This window comes from Electrophorus electricus, chromosome 24 (genome assembly GCF_041902795.1).
Source record: "Electrophorus electricus isolate QZ-2024a chromosome 24, ASM4190279v1, whole genome shotgun sequence".
Lineage (NCBI taxonomy): Eukaryota > Metazoa > Chordata > Actinopteri > Gymnotiformes > Gymnotidae > Electrophorus > Electrophorus electricus.
Window position 1 is genome coordinate 12,845,212 of NC_137520.1, and position 15,000 is coordinate 12,860,211.

The following is a 15,000-nucleotide window of genomic DNA, read 5'->3' on the forward strand; positions in this document are numbered from 1 at the left end:
TGGACAGTGTCTGAGCAGAGGGACAGAGAAGAGCAGCACACTCTGACCTGTGCCTCTGCCCCGGGGGACGTGCTGCTATCACTGTGACATAGACTTGCCCCAAACACATCTCAGTAATACACCACCACACGTGACGCAGTCACAGGGTCAATAACAAGGACTGATCGTAACATATGATGTGTGACTCACTCAAAAACATCCTACCATTCCTTTATCAAATAGGATCACCAAGCAACATTTCTTTACAAAATCCTTCAGTATATGCGTCTCTATTACTACCTCAAAATGACAGTAGAGTTCACATACGTTTGGTTCGCACAATCAGCAGCTCGGCTGCGAGCCTGCTGTGCCTTGCAGGAGGTTCTTTTGTCCCAGTGGACCACGCTTGGAGTGGTAGGGTGGGACTTCTTCTTTAAAAAAGCGAATAAGAGATGAGGGGAGGATGATGGGACATTAAAGTGCAGTTTGAAACCACTCTTTCTCTCTCGCTCTCTCTCGCTCTTTTTTGTCTCTCGGTAGCACTAATCCACTGGCCAAACAACACCAACTCCCACTAAATGAAACGTCCTGAGCCACAGGGGTGAGATGAGGGATAAAGCATTGCGATTAAGATTGTATTAATGGGGCCATAGGAGGCTGGAAAGCTTTAATCAGTGACTGGGCTGCCCTAATCCCTTTCCCCTAAGCTCCTGCTAACACTGTGATCCTCCCTCCTCCTAAGTCACGTCTTGCGCGGGCACACACACACACACACACACACACACACACACACACACACACACACACATGAAAAGGAGGGCCAAGGAAGCGGAGCAGGAGCCCAGTGAAATTGAGATGGAGCGAGGGAGCAGCTGGGAGAGAAACAAGGGAGATGGAGATAGGGCCAGAGGGAAGAGGAGCTCCGGGAGAAGAAAGACAAAGAGTGGCAGAACTGAATGGGGCAGAACAAGCTTGGGGGGGGGGATGGTGTGGAAAGAAAACTAGATATTTGACTACATCCAGTTTATTCACGTTTGAAAGAAATTGTCCATGTCTTACACACGAACAGGTAAAAACTCCTCCGGTTGTCACACCAAATTAAACTTAAACCAACTACATCATAAACGGGACCTGCCATTAGCAGATACCACCAGTGGTACATTATGTCTAGTCAAATAGCCCAGTAAAACAAGTAACATTTATTCATAGGGTACATTTCTGTAACTCCAAAGTGCTGTACAACAGTGAAAGACGTTATAGAAAGTAATTTAAAATATATAAAACACTGGTCACTACTCGGGCATAGCCACCTTAGGAAAGTAACATACAGAAAGAAGGATGAAATAGTATAAAATACCAAAGGAACCCATGCAAGTGTCTGGACATAGAGAGGCTTATGGTTTTGTTGGATGAGCAGGTTAGGCAGTGTGGCTCTAGCAGGCGGTTGGGTCCGTGTCCCGTGAGATTGTTGAGGTGTCAGAGTTAAAGAGCTTCTAATGGGATGGGGGGGCTCCGTCCTGTTTACCCGCCCCCCCCCCACTTCACACGCCCACTGCATTGTGGACGTGGCTCAGCTCGGGGTCTGCACAATGGCTGTAGAGGAGGGACAGATGGAGGTCTCTATGGGAGGAGGCACCAAAAAAAGCAGGCGAGGCAGGAGGGCCCGACTGTGTGAGAGAGGGAGGCCTCGCTCCGTCCACGCTGCCCGCCATGCAGAGCAACGGGATAGAAAAGAGGAAGGGATGGACTGCAAGGACGAGAGGGAGTCGGGGAGGGAAAAAGAGGTCATGTGCGGAGCCAGCGGGCTGGGTGTTGTAGATCCCACACACTGCGGAGTACAGCATGCATACAACAGAATGCCTGCAATGTGCAGGAACAGAAACATTCAGCAGCAATGAGGTCACCAATGGAAAAGACTTTCAGACTCTGGCTTGAATGAATTCAGACAGTATTCATCTCATACACCAAGTATTTCTTGCATATCACAGTCATGGTGCAGTAATGATCCTGGTGATGCACTCCAACCATCCATTCAGACTTAATACGGAGAACGTGTGTGTGTGTGTGTGTGTGTGTGTGTGCATGTATGAAACAATCAAGTTAGGGATTAATAATGCCTAAGTAGGGCTGTACTGGTGCATGGATGCATTCGTTTTATTGACGTATTGAGTTGGACCAGGCAGAACTCCACTGCTGTGCTCTCTCAGCTGCACCTTATCAGCTAACACGCAACAGCGAACATTACATAGAAATGTATTCAGGGTTCCGACAAGTCCATTGTGGAATCTTCTCCAATAGCTAGAGCAGAAAGAGGTTTTTGGGGGAAACAGCGGTGTATCTTGCAGTAGATGATGAAAGACATCATCTAAAGCTATTGTAGCATACAATATATGGCAGACCAATATGCCACATGTTAATGAACGCCTCTATAAAATCTGTTGTAAAAAGAAATTAGTGCCTGCTTTAATAACGCTCATTCTCAAATGTCCATGTGAGTTTATCCAAGCTAATGCCACATGTTACAAGCAACACGAAGAAAACCAGAGTAAACCCTTAAAAAAGAGACTACATAACACGCATATCAGCCAGGCCTTGAGATTGGTCTGGGTTAATGTTTATGACTAAGCACTTCTAGAGGGAAACAGTCATCCATTCTGGCCCCACTGAACCACAAGCGCAGTGCTTTCGTTAGGTACCTCCCTCCCCCCCAGGGCTCTTGTGAGTTTAACCCCACATGTCCAGGTGAGGCTCCTTCATTCACTCACCCAGTGTGCAATAAGCTCTGAATGGCTTTGATTATGGGGTTGGAGATGCTGTATAGGAGCGGGTAAAGGGCGGTGGGAGGCCGGGTGGAGGCCAAAGAGATGAGGAAAGGCCCCTCCACACGTAAAATGAGGAGAGTCGAGGGACCAGGAGGGAGGAACTTGCATGCACGCCATGGCAACAGATGGCCCCTTTGGTGCTCTCAGGTTGTAAACTTTCTGTTGAGAACATCTGTCCATTTGTCCATATGCCACACACTCAGAGGAGCAAAAAAAAAAACAAAACAAAAAATACAACCCTAAAAAAAACAAAACAAACCCCACCTCTGTCATTGTCTAGAACACACGTGCGCACACACAAGCCTACAAGCAACGAGACAGAAAGCGAGGTACTGTGAGCTGCTGGTAGTGATCATTCTTCTGTTCTTATGTGATGAGCAGATGAAAATTAATACCAGCAGAGTGGGGCACTAATTGCCAGTGCTAAGTGCATGATTAACATCCAGACCAAGTCCTGTACAAATCCTCAACACCTGCTACAGTTGGCTCTCACATGGTCAGCTGGTGTCTAACGCTGCATCCACACCGTAACAATACACTGTGAAGACTTTAAAATGGGGGGGGAAACCACCACATTATATTGGGAAATCAATGTACATTTAAAATTCAAGAGGGGGAACTTTTACAATCACTTTATTTTAAAAATGCCTTACTTCTCCATTGCCGGGGATCAAATGGAATTAAGCAGCTAAACAGAGCTCCGTGTCCATAGGGCTGCATTAGGCATTAATCTGGGACAGGGGAAGATGGGATTGCTGCTCTAATCCACCCCCCCAGGCTACTCTACTCAACACATTTTACCCCACTAGAGCATGAGCAGTGACATCCAAGAAAGCAGTCAGTACAAAACTTAGAACTGTCCTTAAGGATACGTGAAACTTAACTCCCTGCCTGGACTAAACCTTATAATCAAAAAAAAAGTACTGAAGTGTTACTACATACACCTGGACCAGTCAAGTGACGCATCATTCTAAAAGCCAAACTTTGTCGTCTCTTCCTCCAATACGTGGAGGGGTCGCCACAGTGACAGATGTTGCTGAGGCAACAGTTGGTATAGAGGGAGGGGCTTAGGACCATCTGCCCAGGGTCAAGGCTTGGATGAGTGGGGGCTTAAAAAAAAAAAAAGCTAGAGTGGCAAGTTGAGCTAAATGATTAGAACTGTGGTAAACCTTTGATTTATTCAGTTCCGTTATGCGCCTGCAGGGGTGTGGCCATGGTTTTGTGGGATAGTGGCACGAACATTGCGAGGAAGAACCACAAACACACCGGAAAATTTAAAAAAGGTGCAAGTCGTGAACGCTGGAGAACGCTAGCGCCCCCTGGCGGGCCGACGCAGCAAGGCACTTGTGTGCGGTCCATTTTGTTTTATTTAAGGCACTATTGGAAATGTAAACATTTGTTAAAAGACAGACAGTTACGGCAAGATATCAAGAAAAATCTGTAGACTTTTGATGGTGTTTTCCACTTCATCACGGAAGCGTGCAATCTTCATGTGTGCCATTTTCCTCTGTAAAAACAAGCAGTGTTCTTTCTAAGGGCTGAAAATAGGTTCACAAATGTGCATTAACCTTTGGGAGGGGAATAAATTTTTTTTAAAAGCCACACACAACCACAACACATTTTTAATGCAGCCACACGTACCAAGTAGTTGCGAATTCTTCCGTGCTCCAGACGGAAGAACTCAATGGCAGTAAGTTCATCGTAGGATTTCATCTGCAGAAACGCGCAGTCTGGAGAGCGCTTGGCATGCTCAGCCCTAAACGACAGGGTTGAAGAGTGCAGGGCAGGTCAGCATGCGTGGACATCGCTGACGGATATCGCTGACGGGACAGTAAGGAAGGCCATACCAGGGCGCATCTTGAGGCTCCCAGCCTTCCAGCTCTTTAAGGCAGTAGAAACAGCAGGCCACGTCGGGCTCGTTCTCACTCGGGCAGTGGACGAAACCTGCCTTCGCCATCTGCGAGCAGAGAGAACACCTAAACAAAGCCGTGGGACAGAGACCTGGTCTTGACACGGTGTAGTCCCGGCTGGGTAAGCATCCACCAAAATTCCTACTGATCACTATTTAAGTTTAGTCTTTTAAATCAGGTAACCACAGAACACGGGGAAGGTCCAGCACCTGCTGGAGCATATATCGCCGTGCTGTCAGATTATAATCCAGAAGACACCAGCCGAGCAGCAGGGTGGATGTACCTGGGAGAAGCCCCTCTGCGTTCGGCTCTTACCAGCTCAGGTGTGCACTGGCAGTCCTCGCGGAAAGGCCAGTCGCTAAAACTCTGCAGCCGCCTCTCATAGTTGTACATTTGATCAAAAGACAAGAATCGCGCAGCAATTACTTCTGGACGAGACATGCTGGGACAGTACAGTATGTGAATGGAAATGAACGAAATGGAGCCAGTTTTCCGTCCAATATTATGAGAGGTCGCCGACACATTTAACCCAAGAAATGTGCGCTTATAATTAGCCGTCGTAATTGATCACGAGTTTCAGCTGAACGAAAACAACGCGTTAGAAGATTTCCACTTAATTCCTCCTGTATTACTTTTATTTTTATCATAGTATGCCTCCCTCTGCTGGAGAAAATGGATAAGCACTAATGGCTAAAAGTAAACAAACAAACAAACAAACAAACAAATAAATAAAAAGATGGCTGGATTTCCTATGCTATAAAATCACACCAGGGCAACACATAACCACAAAGGGCTATCTGCGAGTGGCAGATGTCTTTAACAGTTTGTGGCATGAACTTCAGGGATCTGTTTATGACGGAGACCTGTGACCGCCACCGTGTCCCTGTAAGGCTATCCCTCCTGCCCCTGGCCGGAGAAATGTGCTTACTGGTCCAAATGCTTGACAGACGCACAAGTGGCTGGCCTTCAGCTTTGTGCTGGTCTCAAGTCATGTTGTGCCTTACCGCGCTGAGTGGCTCAGACTGCCTTACATCACATGTGCCCAGGGGACTGGTTCAAGCTCACAGGCTGTGCAATTTTCCCATGATTCTTGGATCTCTTGTTTGGAGTGTCTGTGTGCACGTTCCTCTCCATGCCTTTACTGACACTCGACTCTCCCACTCCAGCCTGGTCTGCTAACCTTACCCCTGTCACTCCTGCTGTGTCCCCCTCCTTCCGTCCTTCCGTCCTTCCATCCCAGTTGTCGTCCCTTATTCGGCTCTGCTGCGATTAGCTGCTGGAATCTCTTGCACTTGTCCCGATATTCTCAGTGCGGTGAGATTGAGAGGAGGGAGCGAGGGCGGGACACCAACGAGAGACGCGTGTTTATGCTTGCCCCCCCACCCCCGCTCGGCACGGCATGGCCTGTATCTCTGCGAGAGTGTGTGGTGTTGCTTTGTGTGCAGAACAGTCCTTGCTTCCGCTTGGAGTTGACCAGTTCGTCACTGTAATCCTACGTTCAAGTGCTCCAAGGTGATTTTGTGACGCACGGCTGTTCATGCTAGAGAGGATTTCTACGCAAAATTGGTCGTGTCAGGGTGGACGTGAAAACCCTGAGGCTGAGAGAGAGGAGCCCAGAGGAAGGGGCAAAGCAGAGGAAGTGAGTTTCATGTGGGGCTCAGGTAAGGACATCCATATATTTCCTGTGGGAGCCTTTTGTATGGAAGAGCATATTGCTGTGGAAAAAAGATGGCCCTCTATCTGCTGTTTATTGCAAACTGTGCAACTAGACTTTGCTTACTGAATACTGGAATACTGAAACAGTGGAAATATGAATGTGTAATGGAAGAATAAGATGACAGTTAGGTAAAGTATTGCAGCTTTCTCCGCCAGAATGTCCAGCCTCCTGAAGAGATGAAAGTTGTTTAGCAGGTTGATCTCTATAGCATGAGACAGACAAACTGCAACTCCGAACCGAAGTCCGCTGCTTGCTGTGTGCCTGAGGGTACACCTGGCTGGGTCAGAGCTCTCAGTAGTGTTCATGTCATGACATCACCTCAGTAATTTGTACATCAGTGTGTAAGACACAAACATAAAGCGTGCGATGTGGTACACCTCATGAGGTTTCAGCCCTCTGTGCCTGTCTAGCACTGGTCTCTGAATATAGTCATGTCAAACTTGTCATTAGCTAGACTGAATTACCTTCAGAGTGCAAACGTTTAACTGGGCTTTTTGAGCAAGGTTGTTTCCTTTTTATATTTTAGTCCTTTTTATAAATACAGTTGTCTTCTAATTATTGGTCTTGCACTGATGATTGACCTGAGAGGTCATGAATGTATGTGTGATTTGCACAGCATTACAAAACACACTAGGGCACTTCAGGGGAGTTGGGATGATCACACTGGTGTGTGTGTGTGTGTGTGTGTGTGTGTGTGTGTGTGTGTGTGTGTGTGTGTGTGTGTGTGTGTGCGCGTGTCTATGTGTTCAAGTCTCTGCATTTATGCATGTCTATAGCTGCTCTGAGTGTTTTGTATGAAATGAGAACTCCATATTGGAGACAAGCATGAAGTAAATGATCAAATAGAATGCATCTGTCTGTCTGTCTATCTATCTATCTATCTATCTATCTATCTATCTATCTATCTATCTATCTATCTATCGCTCTTTCGCTCTCTCTTTATATATATATCTATATCTATCTATCTATCTATATATATATATATATATATATATATATATATATATATATATATATAATATATATATATATATATATATATATATATATATATAAATAAAATGTTGCAGATTCTTGTGTGTGCATGTGTGCGCACGTGTGTGCGTGTGCATGTGTATATGCGTGTGTGTGTGTGTGTGTGTGTGTGTGTGTGTGTTAAAGGGCGGTGGTCTTAGGCTACATCAGGAGGCTTTCTGTCTTCTGCCAAAGGTGCGAAATTAGTGTCTATGTGAGAGAGAGTGACAGTCAACATTAACATTCTCTCCATACACAGACCTAGAATGATTCATAGGATACACATTTGAAGGCCCTCACACCCTGAAATATTTTCCATGTTGCTTTCACTTCATGAAAAATATCGAAAAATCTTAGCTTCTTTTCCTGCAGTCACAGAGGAAACTCACATGTCATTCTATTCCTGATCAATATTCTAATTTTAGTGAGTTCGTCTACCACCGTGCAAACTGATACTCATGTGCCAACCCCACTGACTCTCTTCTGTTCAAGGGCAATCATCAGCAAGTGTCTGCTCAGAATATTGCGAAGAAACCATTACCTTCATACACAATAAGTGCCTTCATATCTTGATCTGTTATCACCGGCCAAGGTAGAAGCAGACGCAGATATCTCTGCAAAAGCATGAGTGGAAGACCAGGAAACCACTGTTAGCTTCCTGTGTTAGGTTACGATGTTTGTTCATCAGAGCAGCAGATGGCTTACAGTCCGTGGTTCTGTGTTTCTCATATTGGTCTACTCCACCATGAACCATAGGGAAGATGTGACAGTAGGCTGAGTAGTGTGGGAGCAAAACATGATACAGTTACATAAAAAAAGAAAAGAGAAAAAATGTAACTGATCGAAGATGCCTGTCTTTCCAAATCAGGAATAAAAAGTATTTATCAGTGGGGAAAGTACAAACTGAGCAGTGTATCTGAGTAAATGTATCTTACTTTCCATTTCTGCACATACAAGGGCAGGTGCAAACAGATATACTGATACATAGATATAGGCACACATAGGTCATTCCTATCATTCCAAACTCCTCGGTCATTCCTGACAAGTTTGTATTCTGTGTCCTTCAGGCACAAACCGTCATGTATGTGGAGGTGCAGATGGGAGCCTGCCTTTGCAATGACCTTTCAGTGGAGACTCTAAATTCGCCATGCCAATGCCAGAACGCAGTGTGCCGAGGTGCTCCTCACTGCCTGACCCCTGCACCACACACACACTGGGCCCTTCACCACACACACACTGGGCCCTTCACCACACACACACTCTAGTTTTGAGGAAAAGAGGAGAGGAAGGGGAGAACTAGCCAGGGGTTGTGAAATAGACATCACGCATGCAAGAGGCTCACACTCGCCAACTATGGACTTTATAGATACAAGATATATCTGAAAGATACAGATACTGTCATCATACTTTCTAGGAGGAGAGTGCTGAGGTCATTTCTTTCTGAATAAGGGCTGTGATTTACCAAAGGAGTTTAAAGTGGAAAAATCATTTTTATCCTAATTTTCAACTTTTTAAAAATGAGCAAATACATCCGGGTATGCACGACTGTTTTTTTTTTTTTTTTCTTTCATGTTGTGCACACACATTACTTATTTGCCATGCACTTGTGATATCTGACATTTCACATGATGTTCCTTGCATATCAATAATGGAATGTATACATATCAGTAATGTATACATATTAAGAACAATTAAAAACTGTAAGTACCTCAAATAAGTGCAGTGTTCAGTGTTCAGTTCCTAACACTGTGATAGGGATGAATGTCTGGAATGAGGGAAAGTGGACAGTGAACAGAGGTGTCAGTAAATGTGAGACTGGCTTTAGTTCTTAGATACACCACACTGCATCCGGTGATTGCCTGATTGGACAGCCCTGTGTCCATATTTATTCTTACATTGCCTTGTCTCTGTTTTGCCACATTAAAAATAGAATACCAGTATTCCGATATGCCACCAGATCTCATGCCAGGCAGAAAAGCCTCCCAAGTGTGTCTTGGTGTGTCTTGTCCCAGTGCCGGGGGGTGGGGGGTGGGGGGGGGTCTCACTTGGCTGTGGAGAGCTGCACCCTGCAGCCTGGCTATGGTCCGGTCTAGCATGGTGGTCGTGAAAGTCACTAATTTATGCTGGTGTGAGGTCGGTTTTGGCACTTTGTCTTTTAAAGGCTGGAGTCTGGATTCAAGGAGATAAAGCTGTTTTTTCAAAAAAAAAAACAAAACAAAAAAAAAACAACCCAAAAAACAAAAACAAAACAGTGGCTGTTTGTCGTACATGCAGGTTCCTGTTCTGGTTTCCAAGTCTGGTGTGCATGAAGACTGGTGTTGTGCTCACGTGGTGGGGTCCGTTTACAGTTGGAACAGATTTCCAGCCTGGAGGCACTCCAGACCCAGTGCACCTGTGGGGGGTCTGGTCTTGCTTCAGGGGTGTTTGTGCATGTGACACCCCATGGAGCTGTCGGCCACTTCTAAAAACAGCTCTCTAAATAAACCGTAATTCTCATGGCAATTGGTGCCCTTTCTATGGAGGGGGGAAAATTATATTTTTCTGTACAAGGCTTGTGCTGTTATCTTCCCATCTCATGCAGATTGCGTATCACTGTGCTTAGAATGGCTAAAACAAACAACATACATACACACACAAACACACACACACACACACACACACACACCACACTACATGTGTATGTTTGTCTTAACTACTATTGGAAACTATTGCACATTTATGAATTTGATTACATTTACACAACCATGAGAGCACTCCTCACACAGAAGTACTTTTCATGAAGAGTCAGCATGTATGCAATTGTTCTCCTTTTAACAATACAGCTGTGTTGGCAACAATGTACCTGCAGAGGGCAGCAGAGTGCTTTCACACTCACCTGGACTAATCCTGTAGTTGTGGATCATGACAAGGGCAGATGGACTTCAGTATAGTCCCTCCCCTCTATGTCACAGTGCAGCCTCACTCTCTCTCTCTCTCTCTCTCTCTCTCTCTCTCTCTCTCTCTCTCTCTCTCTCTCTCTCTCTCTGTGTGCCCTCAAGATGATGACAGGAGTATGGCAGATTACCGGGCTCACCCGACTCCCTCGTTCTCTCTCTTCAGATTGCCTACCCCAGATCGGCGTGCCTCGCACGGCTTGCCAGGACTACGTGTGAACCCGAGCCGAGGTTTTTCAACTGCTCTTTGAACTTGTAGCTATTAATATCTCCATGGTGATACACACTGTGGGATTGGATATCTGGCAGCATCTCGAAATAAACATCTCCTGGGTCATAATCTGCAACTATATTTCATGAGTAACATGGGCCTTCATATCAGTTCATTAATTTGGCATGATTGGTTATCATATTGTATAACTACTCTGGTATACAATAATAAGTACTATGAGGACAGCCCTGGACATAGAGCTTAGAGTATTAATACTTAGGCAGATCTATGTCCCCAGAGAGGTCTCGCTGGGCTTTGAAGTGTTATTATGCCTCTAAATCTTAATGAAATTAGTTGGAATTAGACAGCAGTCAATTAATGGAACTTTGGTGATGGCTAGGCACTAATTTTATTCCCATGGATTTGCTTTATATCTGTTTGTGAGGGAGGTCTGTGAAGCACCTCTGTACACAGTCAGCCACTACATATCAACAAACAGCCCTTGAAACATTTTGGAAACATGTTTCACTGAACATTAATGTCTGATTTTTCAGTCTGCAACTGTTGCATGTGGCAGGTTAGCGAGCTGGTCATTCCCTTTGTGAGCTGTGGTGGGCGATATGTCGGATGTGGACTCTGAGGTGCCACTGCTGTCACACTCACACAATGGGAAAATAATGGATTGATCTAAATGGCCTGCTTGAGCACAGAAGAGGGGTCTGTTCCCCCCGTGTGTCTTCTCCTCCTCTGCTCCGTACACACACCTCTCTGCTGATGGCCAGCCTTCTCTGTCTGTGACCATATCAGCCATGTGTTTCTCACCACACACACACACACACACACACACACACACACACACACACACACACACACACACACACACACACACACACACACACACTAGAGCCAGGGGGTGAGAGAGGATCTCCGTTCTTGGATTTCACCCTCTCATCATGACATCCATTAAAGTCCTGCTGGGTCCCAGCTCCCGGTGAGCAGACAGCACATTAGCGACCGGCCCATTGAGCCCAACAAGGCCCGCCTCTGAATTATTGATACCAACACAACTAATGAGGAAACGCGATCCCTCTCAGCCACTGACGCACGCCAGGTCACACTCCCGCGGCCGCACCGCTCGCCTGCCCTGGCCTCCACCCACGGTGCCTTGTCTTTCAGCGCACCCGCCTACCTGCACCTACGGAGAGCAAACAGGCCATTGTGAATGGAGGATGGTGGGAGTCCTGTTAAAGCGCTGCTGTGTGCACTCCCGGGCGCGCCGACAGGACTGGCCGATGTCGTGCAGTGCTGCGTCCTGAAACGGCGGCATCGACCTTGGGATTAGTGGGGAGATAGGCATGATTACAGGGCAGGGGGGCGATGCTGGTGCTGGCCTCTGCAGAACCGCTGATAAAATGATAAAATGATGATGAAAATCGAGGGCCAAGAGGGGTTGAGATCATCTTGAGATCAGTGTGTCCATTGTTACCATAGCGCTTATTCTTTGGGGCTGACGTGAAGCCCTCTTGTAACAATGCTGTTTGCTCAGGTGATGGTGTACAATATGAGCAATGTTTGTGCGTGTGTGCATGTTCGTGTGTGTGTGTGTGTGTGTGTGTGTGTGTGTGTATGTGTGTGTGTGTGAGAGAGAGAGAGAGACAGAGAGCATGCTCATCTAAGTATATGTGTATTGTGTGTGTGCATATTTGTATAGCTGCAGTATTCTATTAGTAGACCTAATACACAATAGCTTGCGCTCTCTCTCTCTCTCTCTGTCTCTCTCTCTCTCTCTGTCTCTCTGTCTCTCTCTCTCTCTGTCTCTCTCTCTCTCTCTCTGTCTCTCTCTGTCTCTCTCTCTCTCTCTCTCTCTCTCTCTCTCTCTCTCTCTCTCTCTCTCTCTCTAAGTCTATGTCTCTCACCTCCCATGTTGGCTGTGCAGCGGGCTATTAAGCGTGTCAGCTGGCCTCTTTAGTATTCTCTTCACTACTCACTGACTCACTGCACAAGCCTGAGACAAGGAGATGGGGAAAGGAGGATAAGAGGAGACTAAATAAATGCCAGCTTTTCTTTACCTTCTGGCTCACGTGTGCATCTCTCTCTCTCTCTCTCTCTCTCTCTCTCTCTCTCTCTCTGTACGGGGGGGGGGGGGGGTGCGCGCACTTGTGTGTGATATTGTATTTCTCTGGGGGATTAATTTCTGACAGCTTTGTTGGGCTGTTCTCCTACATGGTCCTCTCAGAAGCATGGTCTCGCTGTGGCTCACCGTGACACTGTCCTGCTGCCATGAGCCGAGTGCTTTGCGCAGGGACGGTTTACACTCCAAACATGCTCCATTTACAGAGATTTACGAGGTCTCTTTCATCCAGAAAACATCGTTTTAGCTGCTGCAGCTAATTTCAACTTGCACCATTTTTACGTCACTGTCTCTGTAGTCTCTCCATCCTCCCACGCTTTCCTTCGCTGTCTCTCTCTCGTCATTCAGTTGTATTTTCTCCTTGTCACGCTATGTCTCTTCATTCCTCTGTCAGTCTGAGTTTAGTTTAATCTCTTCCCGCCTTCTTCTGCTCCCTCCGTCCTGTCGCTTTCTATTCTGTCTCATTTTTTTCTCGTCAGACAACCCCCCCCCTTTTTTTTTTTGCTCCTTGCTTTCTTCCAAAAGTTCACCTATGAGATGAGCGACGGATGGAGCCGTATGAGAGACCTGCGTAATCCTGTGTGCAAAGAGTGAAGTGTGGGTTGAGATGGAGTCAGAAACGGCCAGATGAGGAGGTTAATCCCCTGAGAAGTGCACAGTCACATGGAGTCAAAGGAGCGAGAGAGGTGGGGGGGGGGGCATGTCAGTCGTTCTGAATACCATAAACAGAGAGAGGGAGGAAGGGGGACTGTGGCATTCTGGGTCCAGCACTGTCTCCTGCACGCTTCCCACTCTGCGGAATGACAAGCGGCTGCCGCCTTTCCAATTGGCTGGGACTGCCACCAATCAGAGCACTGGAATGTAAGGTGCCTTTAGGTTATACCCAACCCCAAAAAACGAGGAGAGAGAGAGAGAGAGAGAGAGAGAGATGAACAGAACAGAGCAGAGCGGAGCAGGCACTGGCTTGACTGTGTTACTGAGGCATTTTGTCTGCACTCTTTGATGAATGGTGTTGTTAAAGGGAAATAGCTCATCAACCGGCCGTGGACCCGTGCGTTCCATTCTTCGTTCGTCCTCAGCGGATACAACTCCAACCCTGACTGGAGTTCTACTGCTCCTTCTCCCCCTTTGCCCCTTCGCAAGGTCCCCCTCCCCCCTGTAACTGGCCTTAGTCTCACCTGAGAGAAGCTGAAGACCTGTAAGCTCCAGCAAGCCCCTGCACCCCCACGTCCCGAGAACAAGGGCTCCAGCTGGGGAGAGCAGACGCAGGAGACGCACGATGGACTGCAGCTATGCTTTGGCTCAGATAGTGCCGGCCGCTTGACTTGGCTCGTTTTGGGGGGGTTGGGGGTGAGAGAGAAGACAAAAGGAGGGCAGAGAAGAATTTGGAGCCGTGTTCTCCAGGAGCGAGGTGGGAGGAGAACCCGCCCTGACACCAGCCGGCGAGGGAGCTGAGTTCCTCAGGATGATATTAGGTAAGTTTTCCCTCCTTTTCTTCGCCATTCTGCAGTCCTCTCACGCGGAACTTGACGCGGATGAAACAGCCTTAAGCTGAAGTTGCTGTGCGTGTCCGTCACACACACACTCTTTCGGCATCTGCGATGCTGGAGTGTGTCGACGGTGCAGAGAGCCAGGCTGCGTGCGACCTTCTCTTCTGGGAAAATGTATCCCGGCAGAAAAGGTCACAGTGCTAGCAGCTAGTCGCTAGCTGCAGCGAGGTCTTCTGCTCACGGATACGCTCATCACTCCGCTACATTCCAGGGGGTTTGCACAAATCCCCTCAGAGGTGGTCTTAAGTTTGTTAGTGGTTAGTGTGGCATTCAGTTACCAACACTAGCCGTGAAGTGAATTTGGAGGAACACTGTCATTAAATTGTACTTCAGCTTCTGCACTAAAAGAATGACCCTTTACCTTGTTAGTGAAAGGTAAAGGTGTGTGTAATGTGTATGTATGAGGTTTTAGTATAGTTAGTGATCTTTAATGTACATCTCAGTAAAGAGTAGTGGTATAGCTATATGTGTTAGTAGAGTTTAATGTCAATAGCATATAATCTATTTGGTCTGTCAGAACAAAGCAGAGCGATTTGTGTGTGTGTGTGTGTATGTATGTATGTGTGTGTGTGTGTATATATATATATATATATGATGTGTTGGTATATGGAAAAGGTGTGTTATGATAATACTGTGATGTGTATGATGTGCTATATGGCATATTGTAAAGGCATACATTTGATTTGTGTGTGTTGTGTTAGCATAGGTAGGTTTGTTAGTGCCTAGGACAGGT

At 46.6% G+C, this 15,000-nt stretch overlaps 2 protein-coding genes across 11 annotated transcripts in view; one reads left to right on the top strand and one right to left on the bottom strand.

Annotated features, from left to right (window-relative positions):
* Nucleotides 1–300: 300 nt before the first annotated feature.
* On the bottom strand, nt 301–5,276 carry birc5b (baculoviral IAP repeat containing 5b). The gene is made up of 4 exons (XM_027030366.3): nt 5,027–5,276; nt 4,649–4,758; nt 4,443–4,557; nt 301–4,308 (listed from the first exon to the last, which is right to left on the bottom strand). The coding sequence occupies exons 1-4, from the start codon at nt 5,150–5,152 to the stop codon at nt 4,216–4,218; spliced, it is 444 nt and encodes a 147-aa protein (XP_026886167.1). The 5' UTR covers nt 5,153–5,276; the 3' UTR covers nt 301–4,215.
* Nucleotides 5,277–5,907: 631 nt separating this feature from the next.
* znf385a (zinc finger protein 385A) overlaps nt 5,908–15,000 on the top strand; it is a 63,365-nt gene continuing 54,272 nt past the window's right edge. For 8 of the 10 annotated variants that reach the window (XR_014119721.1, XR_014119725.1, XR_014119722.1 and 5 more), the window contains exon 1: nt 5,908–6,372. Coding sequence is in view for 2 of the 10 variants with exons in the window: in XM_035522620.2 (XP_035378513.1) it covers nt 6,249–6,372 (124 nt within the window). In the remaining 8 variants the exon portion in view is untranslated. Of the gene's footprint in view, nt 6,373–13,612; nt 14,193–15,000 lie in introns of those variants that run through there. The other 2 variants (XM_035522622.2, XM_035522624.2) reach the window with 2 other exon arrangements.